At 45.4% G+C, this 25,153-nt stretch overlaps 2 protein-coding genes and 1 pseudogene across 2 annotated transcripts; 2 read left to right on the top strand and 1 right to left on the bottom strand.

Moving 5' to 3' along the window:
- Nucleotides 1–571: 571 nt before the first annotated feature.
- LOC141579433 (small ribosomal subunit protein eS26-like) lies at nucleotides 572–1,502 on the top strand (annotated as a pseudogene).
- Nucleotides 1,503–7,201: 5,699 nt separating this feature from the next.
- LOC141579340 (tripartite motif-containing protein 75-like) lies at nucleotides 7,202–8,990 on the top strand. The gene has a single exon (XM_074374557.1). The coding sequence runs from the start codon at nucleotides 7,349–7,351 to the stop codon at nucleotides 8,792–8,794; it is 1,446 nt and encodes a 481-aa protein (XP_074230658.1). The 5' UTR covers nucleotides 7,202–7,348; the 3' UTR covers nucleotides 8,795–8,990.
- Nucleotides 8,991–12,876: 3,886 nt separating this feature from the next.
- On the bottom strand, nucleotides 12,877–15,064 carry LOC105069390 (tripartite motif-containing protein 60-like). Its single transcript, XM_010955505.3, has one exon. The coding sequence runs from the start codon at nucleotides 14,577–14,579 to the stop codon at nucleotides 13,158–13,160; it is 1,422 nt and encodes a 473-aa protein (XP_010953807.2). The 5' UTR covers nucleotides 14,580–15,064; the 3' UTR covers nucleotides 12,877–13,157.
- Between the last annotated feature and the right edge of the window lie 10,089 nt (nucleotides 15,065–25,153).

Genomic DNA, 25,153 nt, shown 5'->3' with positions numbered 1-25,153 from the left:
AGAGGGAGGTGTGACTGCTGTACATCATGTTGAAGGCTATGCCTCCCTTTGGGGCAGAGTCTGGGCAGTTTTGCCCACAGCGCAGTGAGGATCCGGATGTCCTGGGCTGGGAGTTCCCGTCTGTGCTGCAAATCCCCTGTGTGCACCGCATCCATCTAGGCTCACCCCACGGATGGAAGGACCCCGGGTACTGAGACTAACATAGAGTTCATGCCACCACTGTGCCACGAGTAAGAAAGTGCTTTGTGTCTTCGGCCAGCATCCATCATACAGGGGCAGGCTAACTTGTCAGCTCAAAAATAAGGTAAATCTCACATCCTTCATAGTTCTTAACACGTACACCCTCATTTGTTTTACATCACACATTTAAAAGCGTTTACTCCACCAGATCTTAGTTTTTCATTATCCTTCATCAATAAAGCCCAACAGAGTGTCACAGAGAAAATATTGGTTCTAGGTCTGGTCTCAGGAGAATAAAAGATGGGAATGAAGGCTCCTGTATCTCACAGCAGGGATGAGCTCAAAGACTAGCGAGGACTGGCCAAGAGGGTGCAGAGGCAGCATAGGGAGCATGGCCGGCTCCATGTGGGGCTCTCTGGACCTCAGCAAGGAGAATGATGGGTATACACGTTGGAGAGGAAGAGAATTCATGAGTCCAGGGGGTGCCTCTAAAAACACAGAAGGGGACGTCAGGGAGGGAAAGGTCTTCTTTAGGGAAGATGCCAGCAGTGAAGTGTAGGGGCGCAGAATTAGAGAACCTCCATCTGCCCCCCCAACACCATCACTGAGCCTGCTGAGCTCGTCACTGGTGGTTAAAACCTTTGAGGGCGCTGATCCACTGACCTAATGCTGACATTTACAGAATAACTGTGTTGTTCCTGATACTGTTTTGTGCCGGATAACATACAAGACTGTTAACCACATCGCAGTGACTTCTGACTTATACTCAATTGTCAGAGAGCTGAGATCGCCCCAAAGCTCAGGCTCGGGCTGCTTCCCTTGCGCAGGGCGTGTCTCTCCTCTTGCCATCAGATAAATGCCCCTTGCATGGAAATGTTATGAATCACAACTTTTTTCTTTTTGGACTTTTGGGAGAGTATTCTCAAATCGGGAATTAGCTGGCCAGTGGGAATAAAATGTATTTTGGCTCTCTCGTGTCCTCGCCTGGTGACCAGGCAAAGAGGGAACGATGGTCTTGCCAAAAAGGCCTGCAGCCTCATGCAGCTTATTTGCTGTGCCAGATGCCTGCCCAAGGACACGGTCACTGAGAAGTTTGTCATTCAAAACACAGTAGAGGCCGCAGCCATCGGGGACGTTTCTGAAGCAAGTGTCTCCACGCCTACGTGCCTCCCAAGCTGTCTGTGGAACTGCACTACTACGTGAGCTGTGCCACGCACAGCAAGGTGGTCAGGAGTCCTCGTGAAGCCCGGAAGGAGCGAACATGCCCACCCAGATTTAGACCTGCAGGTGCCGCCCCACGGCCTCCACCAGAGCCCATGTAAGGAGCTAAGTCCTTAATGACTGAAGAAATCTTGTTCTCTGCAAAACAAAACAACAAAATGGAAATTATACTTAAAAACCAGTATTTTGAAATACTCTTAAGTATTTTGAAAGAGACGGGCTGTTGTGGCCCCAGAGGGGTGACACTCCATCCCGGTGGCCCCGCAGACGTCACCACTCTAACCCTCCCTTTCCACTTTTGTCTATGGGAGGCAAGTCCTCCCACAGTAGAGAATTCTCGTGAAGTTTTCACAGGATGTTTGAGTAAAGCACAGAGCACGCAGTCTAACCTGGTAAAGCACTCAGTAGGCGACACCTCTGATTTGAAACTGAGAGGGCGGAAGAACACTGGAGGGAACGCTGACCTCGCAGAAAGACTGTCCTTCTTCCAGAAACTTCTCTTCCCACCATGGATGCAACACTTTCCATTCAGGCTTCTGCTCATAGTGAAATATGTGTGTGGATGTGGAACAGTTTCTGAGACCCTGAGTTCAGTGAACAGAAGGGGCTGGGCTGGGGTTGGAGGACACCTGTCCTCAGCCGTGGTTTAAAAGAGGGAACGGCCGCTTCCTGTGTGTGCGCGGGCCGCTCCGGGCTGACCAGGAGCTGGGAACGCTCCACCCCGTGGTCCTGGACACGCATTGCTGTGGCCGCAGGGGCTCAACTGCCCAGTGTTATTTTTGATCTAATCGTGTGGGTTTGGTTGTTCAAACGTTTTCCAACAGATGGTACCAGACATTTCGGTGCAGGATCTGCAGGAGGGGGGCAATGTCTGTTCCTGATGAGAAGCAAAGCCTCATCCTCTCTCCGGATGGGAAGGTCATCCACACTGAAACGGGGCAAGGAGGCAAATATGCCCTGCTTTCCTATGTCTCTGCTCCCTGGACGGTCACAGGCCCAGCTGGGATGACACTCATGTCTCTGGCTCCAGGACTCTAACTATGAAGTGAGTGAGAGAGCTCCGGAGGTTGGCTGGGTTGGGGACTAGGTGATAAGCCGATCAGGAGATGATGGGTCTATGAAGAAGATGCGGGCAAAGCACAGGACTGAAGGTCAAGACCCGGCAGCCGTTCCCCTCTGCTGTCAACTGAGAAGAGTCGTCTGTGTCTGACAGACCCCGGATCTCCTGACCCATCAGAATAGTTTGAAAATACACCCGCTCCCAAAGTCCAGATCCAGGTACAGCCCTAAACACGTGACTCCTGCACCTCCCTTACTGCACCCCGCGGGGCAGCCAGCTCCCCCTGACCCTCTACAAAGGGGACAGGCCTGGAAAGGACCCTCCTGACAGGAGTTGTCAAGGGAAACCAGGTCACGTTGGCACATTCTAGGGGACTGGAAGTGGGGTGGGCAGCCTCCAGACTGAAGAGAAGTGGGGCGGGGTCAGAGCTGGACTTGCTCCCAGGGGCTGAAAGCGTCTCCAGCAGGTATGGAGATCTAGACCCTCCAGCGGTCCTTTCATATGAATGGAAGAAAAATGGATCCATCTCTTGAAAACATTTTAACCTACAGAAAGTGTAAAATCAACCTTTCCAAGGTCAATTTGACCCTAGATACTGAAACTTGAGTTCCCAGTCTTCTCACCTCAGAAGACAGAAAAGGCATGACAGTGGAAACCGTGAAACCACGCTGTCCACACAATCTCACAAGGTTACTTGTTTACCAGCTGCCCTGAGTCTTCAGAGGGTTGGCATCATTAGTTGGTGGAGAAGGAGGCAGTGGTGAAGGGGCCATGGTGTCTGTAGGGGTCCATCCCCTGGGATGCTATGGCTCTGCCATCCCCCAAGGGGGAAGCTGACAAATCTTTCTCTGGTCTTAACCCCTGTGTTGCACCGCATACACCAAAGTCCAGGGGGACTGGCGCTTTCTAAATTATGAGTTGGGAGAGGTTTCATTTTGTACTTTGAATAACAGCTCTCATATCAGAGCAAAAATACTTACACCAATACTTTTCGAGGAAAATGTAGGGCTTATTTCTCTACTGGACCCACCTGGGAGACATTTCCCGGTTGGTACTTTTCCTCTATGGTTCATGAGAACATTATGCAAATTAATACAATTAATAACTGTGGGATAATATAATCTCAAGAATTAGATGGTGTTTTGGGTTTTGGTTGTGTATTTGTTTTAACTTGTTTAGAAACAATTGTATTTTCACAGGAAGCTGCAAAGCTAGTGCAGGTGTTTTGTTATTTGCCACCTGGAAGACAGCCATTTTCTGTCTGTCCTCACTGACTATGTTACTTACCAGGCTTATTTTACAGAAATGTTGCAGGAAACAAATGCAAACTGCTTTGGCAGTTCCAAAGCAAAATACATCAAAATTAGAGGGTTTTCCCCGCAAACATCGTCTTTTCAAATTTTCATCAAGGCCCTGGAATTCTAATCCCTGCTGCGCTGAGGCCGCGGGGCGCGCCAGGAACAGAGTCGGCAGACGCTCAGAGGCCACCGCCCTCCAGGCACTGCTGCCCTCCGGCCCTGCGGTTCCTGCCTCACTCCGGGCTTCTCCTGGGTGCGCGTCTCCTCCCAAGGGGCCCCTCCCCGCAGCGCCCTCGTCTCTGGGAGACAATCACGCCGGGAACCTGAACCATCCGCAGCGGCACAACTGTCTCGGGGGCCGGGACTTCGCACAGTTTGTCTTCCGTGTGTCAGGCAGGTCCGGACCTGGGCTCTGTACACTGCCCTGTCTGCGGTCGGGGTTCAGCGGTCCTGGAATAGGAAACTGCTCGTCGTGAGGGTGCAGGGGGCCCGGGATGGACTCACCCAGACCCCGGACCCTCCGCGTGCACGCGGAGCTGGAGATCGGGAAGGGCGGGGGAGTCACACCTCCCTGGGGAGGAAATGGACAGACTCACAGCGCCTTTCAGAGTTCATTTCCCCCATCGGAGAAGATTAAAGTTAAGTGGCGTTGAAAGGATCATGGGAGGATCTCAAATCTGCAGCTGGGATCCTGTTATCACCGGGACAGCGGCCGCCCATCAGCTTGGCCTCATCCCAGGCTGGGTCCTCCCCCCTCCCCCCCCTCAACTCTGAGCAGCACCTCTAAACACTCATCCAATCCACTCTCCGGGGGAGGAGCCACAGCCTTTAGGGCGGGACCCCAATAGCTCCACCCTCCTGGCGGTGTATATATGCTCGGGTCACATCCCCGCCCACACTATTTGGTGGGACAGCAGACTGAGGACCAGGCGTTGGGACACCACCAGAGCCGCACCAGGTAAGCGGAGAGCAGGAGTGGGGAGGTGACAAGGCCAGGGCTCCCTGAGTCCCTGCTCTGGGCCCAGCCTAGGGACCCACCTCCGAGGGATCCACACTCAGGTTTGGCTTCTGCTAAAACCTGTCCTTTATCAGGGTTCCCAGTCCCTCAGCCTGCCTTGTCCTAAGTCACCTAAATGCGTACTGAGAGCACAGATGCCAAGTTCCTACCCTGTCCTGGGGGCCTGAGGATGAAAATACTTGTGTGTGACAATCCCGCAAAGGCTGGTCTGAAGCTGTGGGATCCCCCTCCAGGATGTCTCAGTCCTGGGAAGTGTGGAGTGTTAACCAAAACCCCAGAAACCCAGACCTCACTGAAATAGAGACGTTTATTGGGGGTCGTTAGGACTGCAGTCCCGGAGACACAGATTCAAAAAGCACTTGAATTGTGTCCCCAGGATACACAATGGGGAAGGCTTATAAAGGCATGAAACCTGCAAGGCTCCATCAGTTGGCTGTCAATAAGTAGGATGGACCTGGCAAGAAGGGTGATGGTTAAACAGAGAAGGACTGGTTGTTGCTCAAATTGATAACACAATTGTGAGGGTGGGGGTGGGGAGGGGTTTGAAACTACAAGGTTGCAGCTAGAGCTGTCAGCAGGTACTGCTTTGTAAACAGCTGGTGGTGTCCTTGAGTTTGATCCAGTTCAGAAAAGTCAGGTTGTTACTGGTGCAGGGATGTGTCTGAAACCACAGCCACATTGGCCACCGGCTCCATTTTGACTTTTAAGGAACTTTAAATCTCATCAGTGTGCAGGTGGGGAGGGACAACGATTAGAGCTCCGGGGGCCGGGGAGGAATTTGGTCTTCCTCCATCTCACCACGCCTGCCTGCAGACAGGCAGAGCAGAAGCAGGTTACCCCAGAGTCACTCAGTCCCTATGGGAGACCCGGAAACCTGGCAGGATTTTAGTGCTCTACAGCTTAGCCAGGGACTGAGGTGATTTTTGGAGATGCAATCATGGCAGACAGCACGGAGGTGACAGCTCTGTGTGGGATGCAGTTTTTCCAAATCTGTAAATCTACAGCAGTCAGAGTGAAAAGAGCTCACGATCCTGTCCTTACTGCTCTGTCACATTTTGTTGGGGAGGTGACCCTCATGCAGCGGGGAAGCTGAGATCTGGAAGAAGTGACAGTGAGCTCTGAGCCGGGCAGCACCGGAGACCTCTGAGGGCTCTGCTGGTACAAAGGCACTGGGGCCAGAGGAGCTGAACATACTACAGGAGGGTAGGAGGGTGAGAGCCTGGTGCTGGGGAAGCTGGAGCTGAGGGAAGGACGGGGTCCTCTAGATGAAACGCAGTCCTGCAGGAGAGCCCTGTGGGAGGGGGTGTGACTAGATCTGGGTGTGGGTGGCAGAAGACTGGAGGGGGCCCAGAGGGTGGTAGTGGGCTGGGCAATCAGAGGCTAGAACACTCTGAAATTCATTTGTCCATCATTCTGGATCAAAATACTGTTTTAAACCAATCAGGCATCAAGATAATTAAATCAATAGACTCCCTCACACCTCCCCGCATCGGCCATGGATACTCAGCGTCCAGCTTTGGGATCACTTCACTGATCTCAGAGGAAAGTCTGGGGAGTTTACCAGGACACATCCTCTGTGGGTGCCCTGAGTTGGCCTCTCAGCTCTTTGAGAATCAGCAGCAGCTTCTAAGGGAAAGTGCCACACATCCTTGTAGAGATTCTGACCTCACAAAGCTTCACTAGCTGGCAGCTCACCAAGGATGTCAGGGAGTAGTTATGTGTATGTGTGTTTCTCAGCTTCAACTCACAATAAAATCCTGATCTCAATCTCATACTGTGCCTGATGTGAAGAGTTTTCTGACCTGGCAGGGTGTCCAGATAAATTTCTTCTAGTCCAAATCAAATCCACTTATGCACACAGTCTGATGTATCTGATATATCCTGTAGTTGAGAACCTTAAGTGAAAAGTAAATTTTTATGTATTATGAATTGAGTGCTGTCAGAAATATCTGTGGTTTAAGCCAAAAAGTAGCAGGTTCTTTTATTAGATTTTTGACAACACTGAAATGATTGAAGCTGAGAATTTTGTCCTTTAACCAGATCCTCTTAGAATCAGGGATGCTATGTGACTTTGCCCAGGTCCACAGATAAGCTGTTGACTGAGGGGGACTCCCCACCCAGGCCTGGGGCTCTCATCCCCAAGCCCACACACATTTCAACTCCCAGGACACCGTCACATCAGCCAGTGGTCCCTGCGGGTGTAAGTGGATCGTGGTGGAGGGGAGGGTCAGCAGATTCTTCAAGGTGGCAGCGAGCTGGTCCCACAACACAGGGCAGCCTTTTCACAGGCAGGATTATTTTTCTCATCCCCAGGAAGGAAAAGGCACTTTCGACTTGTGTCTGCTTTCTGACCCAGAGAGTTGCTGAGAGCAGTGAGTGGCCCAGCTGCTCTGCGATCAGCTGCAGGAAGTGAAGGAAGCCACTCTGGCCACTGCCCGCGCCACCGAGTTCCGACGGCCCTTCGGAGCGCAGCGTCCTGGACAAGGAGTGAGAACCGAGGGTGCGCCTGCTTGTCAGCGTGGAGACCCTGCAGCCCGGCCTCCAGAGAAAACCCACCTCGGTGCAGCCCCGATGGCGGTGGCGGCGGCCCTGGCTGGACTCCAGGCAGAAGCCAACTGTCCCGTGTGTCTGGACGGCCTGAGCGACCCCGTCACCATCGACTGTGGGCACAACTTCTGCCGCCGCTGCATCCAGCAGTCCTGGGCTCACCTGGAGGACAGGTTCCCTTGCCCCGTGTGCCGCCACCCGTGCCAGGAGCGGCACGTCAGGAGCAACACCCAGCTGGGCAGGATGATCGACATCGCCAGGCAGCTGGGCGGCCGCAGGAGCAAGAGGAGGAGGCGCGAGGAGCCGCGCCTGTGCGAGCGGCACCACCAGGTCCTGGGCCTCTTCTGCGAGGACGACCTGGAGCTGCTGTGTCCCCTGTGCACGCAGCCCCCTGAGCACCAGGGCCACGTGGTGAGGTCCGTGGGCGAGGCCGCCGCTCACCACCGCAAGAGGCTCGGCAGTTACGTGGAGCCCCTGAAGACGCGGGTGGCCGACGCTCAGAGCCTGGTGGCCGCGCAGGACAGGAAGCTGCTGGAGCTGCGGGAGCAGGTGCAGCGCCAGCGGCGGGAGCTGGCCTTGGAGTTCGGGCAGCTGAACCGGGCTGTGGACCGCGAGCAGGAGGCCGTCCTGGAGAGGCTGGTCCAGGAGGAGCGGGACATCCAGGAGCAGCTGGGCGCCAACGTGGCCGCCTTCTCGGACCACATTTCCACCCTGAAGGGCCTCCTGCAGGAGGTGGCCGAGCGGAGCGTGCTGCCCGGCGTGAGGCTGCTGAGAGGCATCGGGGGCGTCCTGGGCAGGTGCGAGGGCCTGCGGTGCCCCGCCGTCTACTCCTTCCAGCTGCGCCGCGAAGGCTGCAGCCTCCCCCCGCAGCACTCGGCTCTGCGCAAAATCATCCAGACGTTCCGGGAGGACGTGAGCCTGGACCCCGAGACGGCGCACCCCAGCCTGCTGGTGTCCGAGGACAGGAAGTCCGCGACGTTCCTGGGGAGGAAGCGGAGGGCGCCCCGCGGCGCGCGGAGGTTCAGCGCCGAGCCGGCGGTGCTGGGCGCCCAGGGCTTCGCGCGCGGCCGGCGGTACTGGGAGGTGCGGCTGGGCGGGCCGGCGTGGGCGGTGGGCGTCTGCGCGGACCCCGCAGACCCCGCCCCCGGGACGCGCACGGGGCGCCCGGCGGGACCCGGCGGCCGCTGGACGGTGCGGCTGCGCGGCGGGGCGTACGAGGCGCAGGGGCCCGGGGGCGCCGTCCCCCTGGAGCTGAAGGACCGACCCGGCGGGGTGGGCGTGTACCTGGACTACGAGCTGGGCGCCGTGTCCTTCTACAGTGTGGACGACAGGTCTCACCTCCACTCCTTCTCCGCGGCGTTTTCGGAAGTCCTGAAGCCCTACTTCTGCATCAGGAGCGACTCTCTCACAGTCTGCGCGGTGAGAGACTACGGGGGTGATCCCAGCCAACAGGGACCTGCAGATAACTGAAGTGTTTCCAGAACTCTAACGTGGGAGCGTGTGAAACTGTAGTTTCACAGCTGCAATAAACTTGTGAACATTTGCATGTTTCGTCTACCTGCACCTTTACCTGTTTTATAAGCACCTTACGCGTTCCAGGTGGGAGAGAAGACAATTGTGCGGGGACACTTTTCAGTGGGTCTCTTGCTTTTCTGCAAGTGTCGGGAGCGAGGAACTGAGGGCTCCACACTGTGTTTCCAGGTATGTTTAAGATAGAAGTGGTGTCTGCATCCAGACTTTTAGGACTCACCTTTCTTTATTCCTTTCCCCCACACCTGGGAGAGCTGATAAGAAAGTCTGTGTGCAGGGGGAGCTTTGGTGCAGGGGGAGCTTCAAACCAAGCAGGACCCCAGTAGTGCCAGAACCCTCACACCAGCCCCACCCAGTAACCAGCAAAATAAAACAAAACCCCAAGTTAGAGTCCCTTCTCTCTCATTCATCTTGCACCTACTTGGTAACCACTGTGGTCACCCCATAAACCTTATTGTGGGAATAATAAACGTTTTCATATTCTTCTGGTATGTGTGGCATCATCAGTCCCGCCCACACTGAACCAGATTTTGGGCGAGGACCCACCCTGGCCACAGACCCTAGTCCTAACATTTGGCACTCTGGGCAGGCATTTCTCCTCTGTGGTCTGGCTTCAGACTGGCTCTGCTGCCCCAAAGCAAGCATACACTTTGAGCTTTTATGCCTTTGCTTGCGAATCAGCCCAGCCTTAATGGTGTCCCCTCCCAGGGTTGGGTGGGGGGAGGGGAACACAGAAGGAAAAAAGATGGAAACCTGAGGAGGAAACAACTAGAAAAGAGGTCCACAATTTGACCTAATTGGAAATCCACGATATACTCAATTTTTTGAACGAAAAACTTAAAAGTGTGAGATTCTCTTTTGTGCTCCCACTAAGTTAAAACCCGGTGCCCCCAACGATGTTAGTACGTTACTGAACATAAAGTGGACATCAAAGAGGTATGCAGCATCTTATCCATGGGAACTGTGGCCGTGCCTGAATTCCCCCAGTTCATAGCACATATTGTCATAAACTGTCCAAGAGAAGGCATGGATGATCTAACCCGTGAGAAATAGATAAAAATTAAATCGAACCGTTGGCACCTACAAATTGGCTTCACAAAATGGGATCCCATGGAATTTCAACATTTTGAAATTCACTGTGCAAGATCTATTTTGGGTAAAGTTTAATTATCCCCACTGCTTTTGTTTTACTTAAATTTTGCCTGTTTTTTAACTTGAGAAGAGGGTATCTCACAGTGAATGACCACAACCTAAATGCTGTGTTCTCACCCAGTATTGTCTAATTACTGGTTCCATCCAATCAGCAACTGGTAAATATCTGACTGTTATACGTTTGGCCAGTATGTTCTAATCAGAGCTTATTTCAACAGCTTCCCAGCCGTAATTTTCCTTTACTTACAGCAGGATACCAGGCAATCCCAGGAACTTCAACAACCTTGCTAGGGCAGGCAGTGTGTGGGGGCAAGATTTTCACTTCATCCAGCTTTCTCTGGGAGTACAGTTGATTTACATTTCTGATGCCCTTCTTCAGAGAATCATTTGAACACTCAGTCTTGGTTAATTTCCTGACAATTACTTGGTAAACTGAGAGCACCTCTATCCCTGACACTGTTGAGAAGTAACTGTTGACCCTCTCAGAACCCACGATGTGGAAACAAGCCCAATGTCTTTTAGGCCTTTTTGGGTTTTGGAGGCAACATATTCTTCGTTTATCAGTCTTACTCAAGGCCATTCATAGTGTTACTTGCAAATCAGCCCACCTTTAATGAGGCCCTTTCCAATGAGGGCTCTAGAATCTGTCAAAGTCGGAATCCGTTAAGTGCTCCTATGAGTGCCCCAGGAACATCTCCGTGGGGCTTCAGCAACTTCCTTGTGCTTCCTGGAGACTCTGGACCACCGTGACCACCACAGGTTCCCCTGCACTCCTGTTACAACACCCTGCCCTGCTTAGATGTGTGCCATTGCCACACTCATGACTATTGACAGTTACTGTTACCTATTGAGAAGAGCAGTAACTGTGCAAAATCAAATTGGTTTTGGTCCTTTTATAACATACACGGTAGATAATAAATTTGTGTAAATAATGTATATGTGCAGTTTAAAGGAAAAATACCATACTCAAGTGTCTACCATTCAACTTAAGAAATATACCTGTGGTTTCAAGTCCTTCTGTACCCCTCCTCAATTGCATTCCATTTCCTCCCTGGAACCCAGAGTAATCACTAGCCTGAATTTTGTGTTGCATCCCTTGTTTGCTTTTCTTTATGGTTGTCATATGTATCATTAATAAATTGTTTAGTTTTGCCTGATTTGGGGCTTCCTATAAATGGAAACATACAACAGATTTCCCTATGGCTTGCTATTTTCTCTAAATGTTATGTTGAGATTCTGATACGTGTAACTTTGTCTATTTTTAAAATTGCTGCTGAGTATCTGTTATATGATCATATCAGTTTGTCCATTCTATAGTTTCTACAGTTAATAAGAGGGCCCATATGACATTTCTATTGCCAGAGAGAAAAACCTTTCTCTAATTGTCAACTTAATTAGCTACATTAAAAGAAAGAAATCACTGGTTTCCTATTGAAAGAACCATGGGGAGCAACTTATTAGTTTGAAAAAGGGTAAGCACTAATTGCTATGAAGGGAAACAAATCAGGGATCTGTGACAGACAACACTGAGGAAGGGATAGCAACTTAAAGCAGCTGTGCAGATGTCAGATAAAAGTGTTCCAAGCAGAGGGAATGGCAGGTGCAAAGCCGTAAGGAAGAATCACCCCTGGCCTATGGAAACAGCAAGTTGCTAAGAGTGGTTGGAGCAGAGCAAAGAACGAGTGATAGGAAACAAGAAAAGGAGTAGCAGTGTCTGTGATATAACCGTAGGGGCCACCAAATGCTTGGTGGGTTTTGAGCACGGAAGTGGCACATTTGTTTTCAAAGGATCGCTTGGCTGCAGTGTTGCTGAAAGACTGTAGGGAGCAAGGATAGAACCAGGGAGACAAATGAGAATACTGGAATAATAATCTAGTGTATGCATTCCTTGTACATTGTTTGCAGAAGTTACATATGGGCTAAACAAACATCCACCAGTGAGGAAATCACTAGGTACCACTGACAGCATTATTTTATGTGAAGGAACAGGAGGTATCAAAAGTAACAGAAGTAACAACAGAAAAAAGAAGTACAGAAACTGAGCAAATATGAGCAATAAAATGAAGGGTAAAACCAATCATAAAATATGTCAAGAATCAATGTTGTACTGGAGGTCCCAGCCAGTGTGATCAGGCAAGAAAAAGTACCTAGATTGTTAGAGAATTTAAAATGTATTTGCTGATGACATAATAACTCTGCATAAAGTCCAATGGATCTACTTAAGGATAACCTGACAAAAGACATTAAGGGCATGTACAATGAAAAAGCTACAAAATACTGCAGAGAGAAGTTAAAAGACCCAAATAAGTGAGTTCATGGGTTAGAAGCCTTGATATCAAGATGTCAATCCTCCCCAAATTGGTCTAAAAACTCAACACAATCTCATCAAAAACTTAAGTCTTTTTTGATGATACAAGTTCTTCTGAATTTAACCTATCTGTGATCTACTGAAAACTGTGGTTCCCTGAGTAGAGTTAGCCTGAGGAGGAAAACACAGAAACCAACAGGGATTCTGGGAAAAAAGGTCAGTTCCCCAAATGGGTCAAGGATGGCAGCTAAACGGAGCTAAGGACATGTAGTCCAAACGGGAAAAAAGCGAAGATTACCTTCTGATTGTATGCGTATATTTAAGTATATGATGCATGTACATAGTGGGGGCACCACCCCATCTTCAGTAGTACTAAGTGAAGATTGAGAAAGACAGACACAGAATTAGAAGGAAACATGTTACTGAGAAATATTGAGGTAAAGAGATGAAAGTTGAATGTGGCTACCTTCACACAGCAGTTGGTCCTGTATGACTTTAAAAGAGGTTTATTTTTTAAGGAAAAAAAAAAGTAGGCAATTAATACAGAAAAAAATTACTGGACTTTTATTGACAATTAGTGAACTTCTAAAGTAATGTATTTCATAAGTATTTCATCTTAGATTTCTAAAGCACTTTCCAATTGGATCCCATAATTTATCTGTAAGGTAGGCATTATAACCACACTCTTTAGAAGTTTCTAAAACTGAGAAAAACTGTTCTAGTTGTTTACAGGAAAAACTAAAATTAAATAAAGAATTGCTGAGACTAGGTTCACTAGCTTAGTTTTGTCCAGTCACTGACAAAAAAAAAAAAAAAACCATTTAAGAGTCTTACAATAGTCCATCATTCAGAATCTGCTACTGTACAGATTTTAAGAGGTTTAGAGTCAGTTCCAGTATAGAAATAAGGCCAAAGTGCTTCTGTAAAACAATCACTAAAAATATAGAGAAGAGCTCTATCACTCAAATTGTAAAAGGAAACCTCACCCAAATCATAGTCCAAAAACACGCCAATCTTACTGGGTGTTACTCTTGGCAGAAGATTAATTTTTTTAGGGCCCAATGCAACATAATTACTCTGACTGCATCGTCCAATACCCCATAATCCATCCTGTACTAAAATCCACTGATTCTGACTCTTTCTCCTTCTGGGAAGCGAGTCTTCACAGACACCCACGATCCATTCAGGCTTGTCTTTCACTTCTACCTCCCAATAATGCCTGCCAGCACTATAGCCCTGAGAACCCAGAACAGCTGGGCAGAGATAAAATTTCCTCGGGTTACGAGGTAAGCTTTTCATTTTACTTCCATAATGCACAGTTTTCCTATCTTCTGAGACAATAAGTTTACGATGTGCTGTTTCAGGATCTAGAACTACATCTACTTGAAACTGCTTGATAATTTTGTTTAGGCCAGAATACTGTGGAGGAAGACTGTAACCATATTCTTTCAACTGGAATGAAAAAGGTTCAGGAGACTCTATGGTTCTATACCTATGGTAGATATTTTTAACATCTGCCAGTAATTCCAGTTCTGACTTCACATATTTGCTCTCTATCTCCTTTAATAGATATTTTAATATGGAAACATGATCTGAAAATTTTGTTAGATTTTCATTTAGTTTTGTTAAAATATCCATTTCTTCATCTTGTAATTGCCGAAGAACAGTCTTTTGCTCATTTTGGAGAAACAACACAAGTTGCTCAAATTCAGCCTTTATTTCTTCTCTCCTATATTCCACTTTCTTCTTCAGTTCCAATGATTTTCTGGTTTGCATAGTTATTACTTTTTCAGCTTGCTCCACTCTCTCCTTCCAAAGCTCAGTGCAACGCTCCAATCTTTTCCTGTGATAGGGGGCAGCTTTTTCTATGGGCCAAATGTAGTGATTCCGGTGATCAGTGGAGAAACTGCACTGTGGACATAAAACCTCTCGGTCCTTCTGACAGAAAAAAATCAAAACCTGATTGTGCTTTTCACACATAAGCTTCTCTTCCTGCCTCTTCCTCTTGCTTTTTCTCATCTGGAGCAGCTTAGCAATTTCAATCAAATTGCCCAGCTGGAGATTGCGCATCAATTTCCTTTCTGAACAGCAAAATCTGCAAAAAGGGCAGGGGAAAGTATCATTTAGATCCTTCCAGGACATATCAATACAGGACCGACAGAAGTTATGCCCACAGATGATAGTCACTGGGTCTTTCAAGTAGTCCAGACAGATGGGGCAGCTCGCCCCTGCCTGGAGGTCTGCCAGGGCTGTCACAAACTCCATGGAACCACGTGAACAGAAGTGGTCAGGTAATGAGCCCTTTAGTAAGACTGGGTCTCTGGTGCTCAAGACCCAGTGAGCAGTGGATGTCTTCCCCCAGACCTCACAAACGGACCAGCTTTCAGCTTTAATGGCTTGGTATGTTGATGGCAGCCTCTACAGACTACTTCCCTCTCCCTTAGCTCCAGAGTCTGTTGCCAAGAAGACTCCAACTCCACAGGCTGCAGTCTACTGCACACTAGAACACAGTAGCTGGGCCACTGCTCTTCCCACTCATGTGAAGTCAAGTTCAATGGCTTTCTAGTGTAAGGAAGTAGTCTTAGGTCCAAGGCAAGGAATCCTTCCTATGGGTGAGAAAAGACATTAAGTTAAAAATATGGTCCCACAACCACCAATGTATTAAAACATTCGCACAAGAATCATCAATGAATGCTAAACTTGTTAGATGGAGGTACATGGAAAAAAATGGGAATTTACAGTTGTAGACATTCAGCTCACATTCCTTATTAATCAAAAACAACAACAAAATATGGCACAAATTGACTCTATGTGCTTCCTGATATGATGCAATGGGAAGCACACAAAACTGCCTATAAAATATTCTATCTCAATCTAATCACAAGAAAACAGTAAGTCTAATTTAGATTGTGGGGCATTTACAAGAAAATTGGTATGCGTTCCTCAAAAATGTCAATGTCGTGAAAAGGCAAAAAAAAAAGATTCTAGATTTAAGACTAAAGAAATATGACAATAAAATATGATGCACAATCTGATGAATCTGGGATATAAAATAAAAAATTAGACTAAACTAAACTAAAAGAACACTTTGGGGAAAAATGTGAGCATTTTAGTATGGACTGTATCGCATATAACATTGTATGAGTACTAAATTGCGTTTAATTTATCATATTATTTATAAGTAAGAAGTAAAATGTCCTTGTTCTTAAGAGATAAAACTGCAGTGGTGGGAGTGGAGGTGGGGACCCAATGGCTGCAACTTACTTTAAGAAGGTTCAATAATTTTAAAAGGTATATATACATAGAGAAAAGGCAACTATATAGCAAAAGGCTAACAATTGGTGAATCCCGGCAAAAGGTATCTTTATGTTCACTGCATATCCTTTCAACTTTTCTGTAGGTATGAAACTTTCAAAATAAAAAGTTAGGGGTCCATCATCAAAAAGTCTACAAATAATAAATGCTGGAGAGGGTGTGAAGAAAAGAAAAAACTCTTACACTGTTGGTGGGAATGTAAATTGGTGCAGCCACTATGGAGGTTCCTTAAAAAACAAAAAAATAGAGTTACTATATGATCCAGCAACCCCATTCCTGGGCATATACCCAGAGGAAACTCTACTTTGAAAAGATACACACACTCCAATATTCACAGCAGCACTATTTGCAATAAGCAAGACATGGAAGCAACCTAATGTCCATCGACAGACAACTGGATAAGAAGATGTGGTATATATGTGGGTGTGTGTATATATATATATATATATGCATATTACTCAGCCATAAAAAAGAATGAAATAATACCATTTGCAGCAACATGGATGGACCTAGAGATTATCATACTAAGTGAAGCCAAAGACAAATATCATATATCACTTATATGTAGAATCTAAAAAAAAGATACAAAGGAACTCATTTACACAACAAAGACTCACAGATACAGAAAACAAACTTATGGTTACCAAAGGGGAAAGGGGAGTAGGGATAAATTTGGGATTAACAGATACACATTGCTATGTATAAAACATAAACAATAAGAACCTATCATATAGCACAAGGAGTTACATTCAGTATCTTATAATAACATACAATGGAAAAGAATCTGAAAAATAACATATATATATATATATATATATTGTTATATATATATAACTGAATCACTTTGCTGTATGCCTGAAACACTGTAAATCAACTATACTTCAATTTAAAAAAAAAAGATGCTATACTCCCCGGACCGAAAAAGAGGTAGGGGGAAAATTTCTTGGCTTGTTTTCAAGATACACCCAATTTTTAAGCAAATCAAATTCCTGTAAGCTTATCATCAACACAGTATTCTTTCCCTTCTCCAGGAACTAACAGACACTTTCTCAACTTTTCTTCTTCACAACACGAAGACAGAATAATATGGGCATGGTTTTGACCTTTGAAACTGGCTTTGCCGTGGTGACCTAGTAAGTTCTTTTACTACAGACTTTCTTTTCCTACCAGCAGAATAGGAAAAATGCAGTAGTTCTAGAAATTCTCTGTAAAGTATCCCAAACTCAAGGCTTGACTGTCTTGTACCTGCATAAGCAAAAGCTATCATAGCAACATGCTATGGGAGGCAGTGTTTCACAATGGAAAGACTAACATTTTTAGAAGGATACTAGGTTTGAATCCTGGTTCAGCTACTTATTGTGTATCTTCAAGAAAAGTCATGTACCTTTTTTTGAATCCCATTTTTATGACCTATAAATAAGAATTATAGTAACTTTTGAAAATAAGGACACCATATAAATTACACTTAATATATGTCCACTGTTCTTGGCCAACAAGGATCTATTTATTTGAATCTGGACTGAAACGTGGCCCACTCATTGCATTTGCTTAATAGTTCTCTTGAATACCTTTCAATCTAGAATAGTATTCCCCTGTCTCCACCTTTGTCCTGTAGATTATCCCAAGTTCTTTATTTGCCTATTGCTTCTTGATATAATTTATCCCTCAAGCCTTTACTTTTTTAATGGAGGTACTGGGGATTGAACCCAGGACCTCAGGCATGCTAAGGACACACTCTACCACTGAGCTATACCCTCCCCACAAGCCTTTATTTTTTAAGCTGATTCAATCTTCCCCTCATTTAAACCTGTCAACAACTCACCAAAGAAAGTCAGGACAAGTGCTCCACCTTTTAGCTTACAATTCAGAGTCCTTCATACCTCATTATCTCCATCTGGCTATGGTGCCACAAAGTACTTGGTTTTTATTTATTCATTTATTTTTTAACAGAGGTGTCATGCTCTCCTTCCTCTTTGCAACCACTCACTGCTTAGACTACTCTTTTCTCACTTCTTGGGACTGATTTTTGCTCCTTAGGAGACTCAGCCCAAGAGAAAGGTTCTCTAGGATGGTTTATCATGTATCAGGCACTACTAAGGCTCTTTCATTAAATCATTGATTCAATTAAACTTTGAGAACAATCTGATGAGGAGCTATTTTCCTCGGTTTGAAGTGTAAAAGCTGAGTTTATAATCCTTTGAATACACTTATACAACACCACATTAATTGGCATAACCACTGAAACGATACTCAATCACTACGTTGTACTGCCTACTGCCCCTTCTTCATATGCCCGCAGTATTCTCTGCTTCCCTCTACTTCTATTTCAAAGCACCTTGTATTTTTCATATTTGATATGTTCACATTTATTCACATTTGATAACATATTCCAAAAATTTTTAAGGTGAAAAAACAGGGGTTTACTGACTCCAGCCTTATAACTGAAAACAGATAAACACAAACTGAGAGGTAGCAACACCTGAGAGAACTGGGTTTGCATCCAACCACGCCACTTAACTAGCTATATGTCCCTGCCAAATTAAAATTTCTAAGGTTCAGTTTTCTTTTCACAAAGTGAGAAATAATACTATCTCACACTGTAATCATTAAATGAGAAAATAACGTAAGGCACATGTCACAGTGCCTGGCATTTAACACACGTACGATAAAAAGTTCTAACACCATCTTATAAAATCTCAAAAGCTCTTAGAAATCTAGCCGAATCCACATACTTAGACCGTAACATTTCACACTTCATTACATTATATATTACATATATACACACACGTATGTACGTGTATTGATTAGCATACAAAAAGCACCGACATTTAACCTAAAAGCTGCTATGTGTCCTGTAGTTTCTAAATCCTCAATGACTAGTAAAGGCATTAACTTGCACACAGTCTCCTCCAAGCCAATCTCCCTACCTGCCCATGCCACATTATGATAGCTACGAGCCAAGGCTTCGGTGACTTCCAATCCTTGCCTAATACTTTCAAATTGGTACTTCTGAGTAGGCTAAGGAAGATGGGGGGGGGGGCGAATGGGATTGGGGGTGGTCAGAGATTAGAAAATGGAGGCTGAAGGAAGTTTTAAGCATCTTGCCAATGTCACACAGCTAGTAAATTGCAGACCTTAACAGGAAAACCAAAATCAGAAGAAAAAAAAAAAAAAACTTTTAAGAAAGTATGTATAAAAAAGGACTCTAGCACAGTACAAGGACTATGATAAGGTACTCAATCACTCCAGTATTACTGTGTTTTCTTTTCCCAGCATACACACAAACCAGTCTTCCTAGCTTCTCAGAATCAAGCCCTTAAGTACACAGACCGTGAGGTGCACAGAACCAGCTTCGTATGCACTGTTACCACCCTATTTCAAGCCACCACGTCTCTCCCTGGATTACGAGCCCTTTTCTACTCCGAAACACAACGGAGCCTCCAATCAATTCCCTAACTCTGTAGCTAAACTGATCTTTCCATATACAATATAATCCTTTTATCTTCCAATTTAAAACAGTCTACTGGTCCTTTACTGTTTTAAGAAAATAGTTCTCAAACCTTAGCTGGCATCATAACTACCTGTAAGTCTAGGCAAAAGCCTGCTAAGTCACAGGGCCACTTTCCGATTCAGCCGCCCTCTGGTATTTCTAAGACGTTCCCAGGGGATGCTGCGGGCCCGGGGCCACGTGTGAACCACTGCTTCGTGGGAAACAAGGCTTAAAAGGCCCACCAAGGTAGGCACTGTGTGGTCACAGTACCTAAACGGTGGCCACCACCCCACTCCCTCAACACCCCCCGTTTTCCTCACACCAAACAGCAACTCCTTGGAAATAATGCAGCAATTCCCAAACCGCCGTCCAGGTCAGTCTCCGTCACTGAGCGCCGTCCGCCACCCCCGCACAGCCGCAGTCTGAGGAGACCCCGCGGTCCAGGGCAGGGAGACGCCCAGCGAAGCCCCGCTCAGCGAAGCCCCCTCCGCCCTTCCTCTCGCCCTCCCTGCTCACCTGAAGCGCGCGGCCCGACTCTCTCCAGCCGGCGACTGTGAGGAGCCTCGAGGCGCCGGCGCAGGGCGCAGGCCTCACGCCCCAGAGCGGCCGGTCTCAGGAAATGGCGCGCACCGGGCGCGCGGTGATTGGCGGTTCCCCCAGAAACGGGCAGGGGTGGGCCTGCGCATGCTCAGTGACGGGGCGGGAGCCCCGGACGAGCCCCTGAGCCTGGGGGATGGGGTAGGGGGGCAGGTTTCCAAAGTGATCCGGCCGACGTTGGCTTCTGCAGATCATCTGGTTCCCAGTGGGGCCTTTTCACGTTATTACTGCTTTGAGTCCCGTGAGCACGGTGAGTGTCAAAGTCAGGCTGCGGGAGTTGTCAAAAGCGTCACCGCCATCTCCTAACCGTTTCTGGTGGTCTGGGGTCACAGGGTGCTGCAGGGGAGGAGTGGTTTGGTTTCCAAGAACAGGCATCTCCAGGATCAGTTGCCTCAGGGTGGGTGACTGGGTGGGTCTGCCCCGCCCTGCACTTTGTGTCCTGTCTGGACTTGTGCTCCCTGAGACCTCTCCTTAGGAAGTGACGGGGGTGCGGTGGAATTTGAAGAGTGAATTTAGTTAGTTGAAGTGAAGGGTAATGTGGTCAAGGATGAAGGAGGAGCCAGTGAGGAGGCCATCAAGGCTGAGGAACTTGGTACATGATGCAGGAGCGAGGTTGGTGTGGCTGGCACCTGGGCGGAGCAGGGAGGTGCAGGAAGTAGTAAAGGTGAGAAACGGCCTTCAGGAAGCTGGGGAGATGGGCGAGAAACACTGCTGCAAGACCTTTCAGTCAAAGGTTAAGAGTTTGGTCTTTATTAAGTGCAAAGGAAATCTAGTGAAGCATTTTTAACCATTAACGTGATATAATAATATTTGAATCTTGAAAGAATGGCCATGATTCATGAAACAGGTCTTTGGGTGCCTTTAAGAGATCCAAGAAGTCGTGCGTGGTGGGCAGGTAAATACAGGTGCAGGTTAGAGAATCCTCAACAGATACTGTGAAAGTTGTGTTCCCTAAACATTTTGAATTGCTGGTGGCAGCAGCTTCCCCTCTTTTTGTTCTTTTACTGTGGGGTGAGTATATGGTTTTAATTTAAACTCTAAGATACAAAATAATTACTATATTATCATTCCTATTAACAGTTGATGACATATAAAATTCCTTAAGAAGGGAACTTTTTCCTTTTGATACTGAATCCTGAAAGGTTGACCCTGCTTTGCAGGGTACAGCAAAATTCAACAAGATGGGGCCAGTTTACCTATAAGTGCTAATTAACCTGAAGAGTTCATTGTTATACACTGAATCCTGCCTCTGGACCCATTGCTTTTAAGAATGACCGTTGTCTTCCTGACAAACTACTTCAGAAGTTATCTGGCTTTTGTTACCAAGCCCAAACTCATTCTGCTCTCTGCTCGACAGGCCAGGAAATCCAGAGATGAGGTGCTGGGGCAAGGAATAGCAACTTTATCCAGAAAGCTGGCAGACCAATAAGATGGCAGACTAATGTCCTGGAGAACCATCCTACTCAAGTCAGAATTCAGGCTCCTTTTATACTAAAAAGGGGAGGGGTTGGTTGTTGCAAACTTCTTGGTGAAGGAATTTTTTGTTCTTGGAATCCTTTGTTCTTGAAGCTGTCCACCTGGATCAGGTCATGGTGCCCTTGTGAAACTGCCAGCAAAACATGACACTTTCTTTTCTGCAACTTGTTGTCTTTATATAAGTGCAAAAGTGTTAATATCCTTAAAAGTCAGAGCCTTGAGAATGGACTGTCCTGTATATTTCAGGCTATAGGCAACATTCTTTAACAAAAGGTGCAGAACCAGCAAGACTGAGCCTAGAAAACAGGGCACATGGTTAAAGTCAAAGGAACAAATCTAATATGGTGTCAGATTTGTTCTTTTCTATTACAATTTTACCCCCTTACACCTTCTTTGTAGAACTAAAACTGTTCTAAATTTATCAGTTTCTCAACCAAGGAATATTGTTTTACACGTGTTGCTCTCTGGGATGCTTTATAGTCTTGAGCTCTGGGTTCTTCATCTTGTTTTAGCAGGTTGCTCTTCCAATGCCTGCCCTTCACGCATATACATAAAGGCTTGCAAAGGCACATGACAAGCTTTTTATATGTAGTGTGGAACATATATAGGTATGTGTATATATATGAATACACACATGCATCTGTATCTATAGATATCTATATATGCACATATACATGAATTTATGTGTATATTCATCTAAATGTCTATTTCTGTTTCCTACAAAAGTGAGATTTAGAGGGAGCAGGTCTAAGTGTCTCATTTTGTTTTGTATCATTTGTAAAGCTTTAAAAAAATTTTTTTTAAAACAAAACAACACAAAAATATATGGACTTTGCTATTTGAAAAGAACTTTTTAAAGAAAAAAAGCCAAGTTCTTTTGATACAATTATTTTTAGAATAAATATTCTGCTTAAGTATGATAGTAAATAAAAGAAAGAAGAATTTTATGCAGGTACTTTTTTCTCTTCTTAAAAATAAGTAAACAGAATGATTTTCAAAAGTCCTTGAAAAGAAAGGAGAGAAAGTTGAGAGGGACTGAATTCAGACTTTGTTAAATGACGTATGAATGCACATACAGAGAAATACACAGGTCTCTGTTTAAGTAAGCTGAAGTGGTCATCACTACACGACCTGCTTCCATGAGGTTCCCAACACAGGTTCCCACACCTGATGCACAGTGAGGCCAAACCAAAATGTTTGGAGCAGAGAAAGGTTTATTATAGGGCCAAGCAAGGGGAACAGGTGGCTGTGCTCAAAAAACCCAGAACACCCCAGTGGTTTGGGGGAGAAGTTTTTATAGTCAAAACGTGGAGGGGAGAGCTGCAGGGTGTGGGACTTTCTTCTGATAGGTTAGTGGTGAGGTCACAGGGCTGTGCTCCAGGAATCCTGTGCTCAGACTGAAGTTACCATTCTCCACCTGGGTGGGGCCTTGGTTCCTGCAGAAGCTATTGTTGTGTATATTCCTTCTGAAGGAGCCAGGAACCTGCCTCCTCATTGCACTGTTATTTCTTGAGTGCCCCTCCCTTGTTTCTGCATTCCCTCACTTTCCTGATTAGCAACTGTTTGAATCTGCCCTTTGGTACTTAGAGAAGGAAGGTCTAAGAAGCTGAAGCCTTTTTTCCTACAAACAAGAAATAAGGGACATGGAAAGGACTTGCATCCAAGAGGACCCCACAGGGTTGTGCTCAAGTTTCAGAGGCATGAACCCATGGAGCAAAAATTTTTCTTCGTTTTTTAGTTGCAGATCAGGAACCTTTTTTATTCCATTATAAAATAGGTGACTTTAATAAGTTGTTTAAAACTCCACTTATATCCTAGAGCTTAAGAGCTCATTTGGAAGGTACTTGGCTTTGTATTCCACCTGTATCAGTTTACTAGCTGTGTGACTTCAGGTTACTCTCATTTTCTTAGTTCCTGTTTCCTCATCTAACAATGGGCAAAGTGGTACTTAATCCCATAAGGTTATTGAGAAACCACTTTGCAAAGGGTAGACCCCTTCTTTTCTTTTTTCTCTCCCTTCCTTACTAATAAGTGTTCTCTTTAAATTAAATTAAAACTAAATAATGAAAAAGAAAGGCTCAGACATTCCAAAATCAGAACTCCAAAAATCATGGTATGAGTAACTCATGTACAATCTCATCACAGGAAAGAATGTTTAACAGCAAACATCATTAAAAAAAAATCATATTGCAAGTTTAGAACTTTTTCATTTTTCAAAGCTAATATTATTAAAAGATTTTTTCCAAATGCTGAAGAATTGGAAATATTTTTGTTTTGTTTGTAGTATTTGAACTTTTCATGACCCTTGAGGCTCAGTTTATACAAGTCATATTTAGTTAAGTGTAACTGTTTGAGTTATGGAACACAAAAGCTTTGTGTACAATGCACTGGAAGAAGATAGTTTGCAAACTGACATACTAACACGCCCTTACAGGAAACATTCCATTAAAAATAGAAAAACTGAGAAATGGCTATATACCAATATAGTTTTTGCTCTTACTCAATACCAAGTTAAAAACGTTTTTAAGCAAAAAACAACTAACCAGCAATAACTTCTGGACTCCAGAAGACACCAGCAGTCAACTTCTCAACAGTGAGACTTTTGGGTTTTTGTTTTGTTTTGGGGGGTGGTAATTAGGGTATTTATTTTTGTTACCACTTGAGCTATATATACCCTCCAACAACAGTGAGACTTGATAAGGGTCTGGTTACCTGATAATATTTACTATCCTTTAATTCTTAAGGAAAAATCATAGAGATGAACAGATATTTCTAAACATATAGGACAAAAATCTCACCTCCCCCCATATTATTCACAGTAATAGGGAAGTCCAGAATAGAAATATTGTTATAGTAAAAATGCTTATTAGGTAACAAAATGTATGTTTTGTTCTAAAACAAGTTAAAGTTGTTTACAAAATTTGAGTATCGTCAGAAGCTCCATGCAGTTCACGTATATTATAATCTTAGATTCCTCATTTACATAAAATAACTAACATGAAGGATGCTGAAACCCCCACAGTGAGTCAAAGGCAGCATCTGCTTCCAGCCACAGCCATCAGTGAGATCACCTCCTCACATGCTTTATGATGGCTTTATGCTTATTCTGTGGGTAAATGAAAGGACAGATAAGCTTTAAGAAACTCCAAGTTAAAAATTTTGAAGGATATTATACGACCTCTTACATAGCAAGTGCCACAAAACAGTTGATATAAGATACTATGAGAACTTGCAAAAATAAGAGTATTGTAATCATCCAAAAGGTAGAGAGTCAGGAGATGGTGTAGGTAGTTCTTATATGTTCTAGTGTACAATCAGATGACAAATTTCCAGAGGTGGTTGACAGGGGCCAGAGCCTCAAATTATCAACCACATTATCTCTTACCAAGACTCCTTGGAATCCAATTATACGATTTTATAGTAGGGTGAGAGCTTAGATATAAAAAGAAGCCAGGGCTAGAATCCAGTGTTCTGTCCATGATCACCCTGGCCAGGTGGAAGCCAATCATGGAAGATGGGATATAGATCTAGAGTTTAGGGAGTGAAGTCATTTGGTGATGTGAGAACAAAGGGAAGAAATGGAGGGCTGGACTCAGGGTCCAATGTCCTAAGACAAGCTCTAGTTACTGACAGGATGAGAGCTAGTTTACTAATTTTTATCTTTTGCCTCAGGCTCTGACATGGCTCAGATCCTGTATTTACCTAAAGTTTGATATTTTGCTCATCATGCATTGTTTGGTGTTTAATTTTTTTACATGGCATTAAAAGATACACATTACTATATATAAAATAAGGAAACAACAAGGACCTACTGTGTAGCACAGGGAACTACATTCAGTTTCTTGTAATGAGCTGTAATGGAAAAGAATCTGAAAAAATATATATGTATGTATAACTGAATCACTTTGCTTTACACCTGAAGCTAACATTTTAAATCAACTACATTTCATTACATTTAAGA

This window comes from Camelus bactrianus, chromosome 2, assembly GCF_048773025.1.
Source record: "Camelus bactrianus isolate YW-2024 breed Bactrian camel chromosome 2, ASM4877302v1, whole genome shotgun sequence".
In the NCBI taxonomy this organism is placed as follows: domain Eukaryota; kingdom Metazoa; phylum Chordata; class Mammalia; order Artiodactyla; family Camelidae; genus Camelus; species Camelus bactrianus.
This window is presented reverse-complemented; position numbering and strand designations above follow the sequence as displayed.

Bases quoted from the DNA above. Each gene is read 5' to 3' on its own strand.
- LOC141579340 (XM_074374557.1), top strand. From the start codon at position 7,349: ATGGCGGTGGCGGCGGCCCTGGCTGGACTCCAGGCAGAAGCCAACTGT.
- LOC105069390 (XM_010955505.3), bottom strand. From the start codon at position 14,579: ATGGAGTTTGTGACAGCCCTGGCAGACCTCCAGGCAGGGGCGAGCTGC.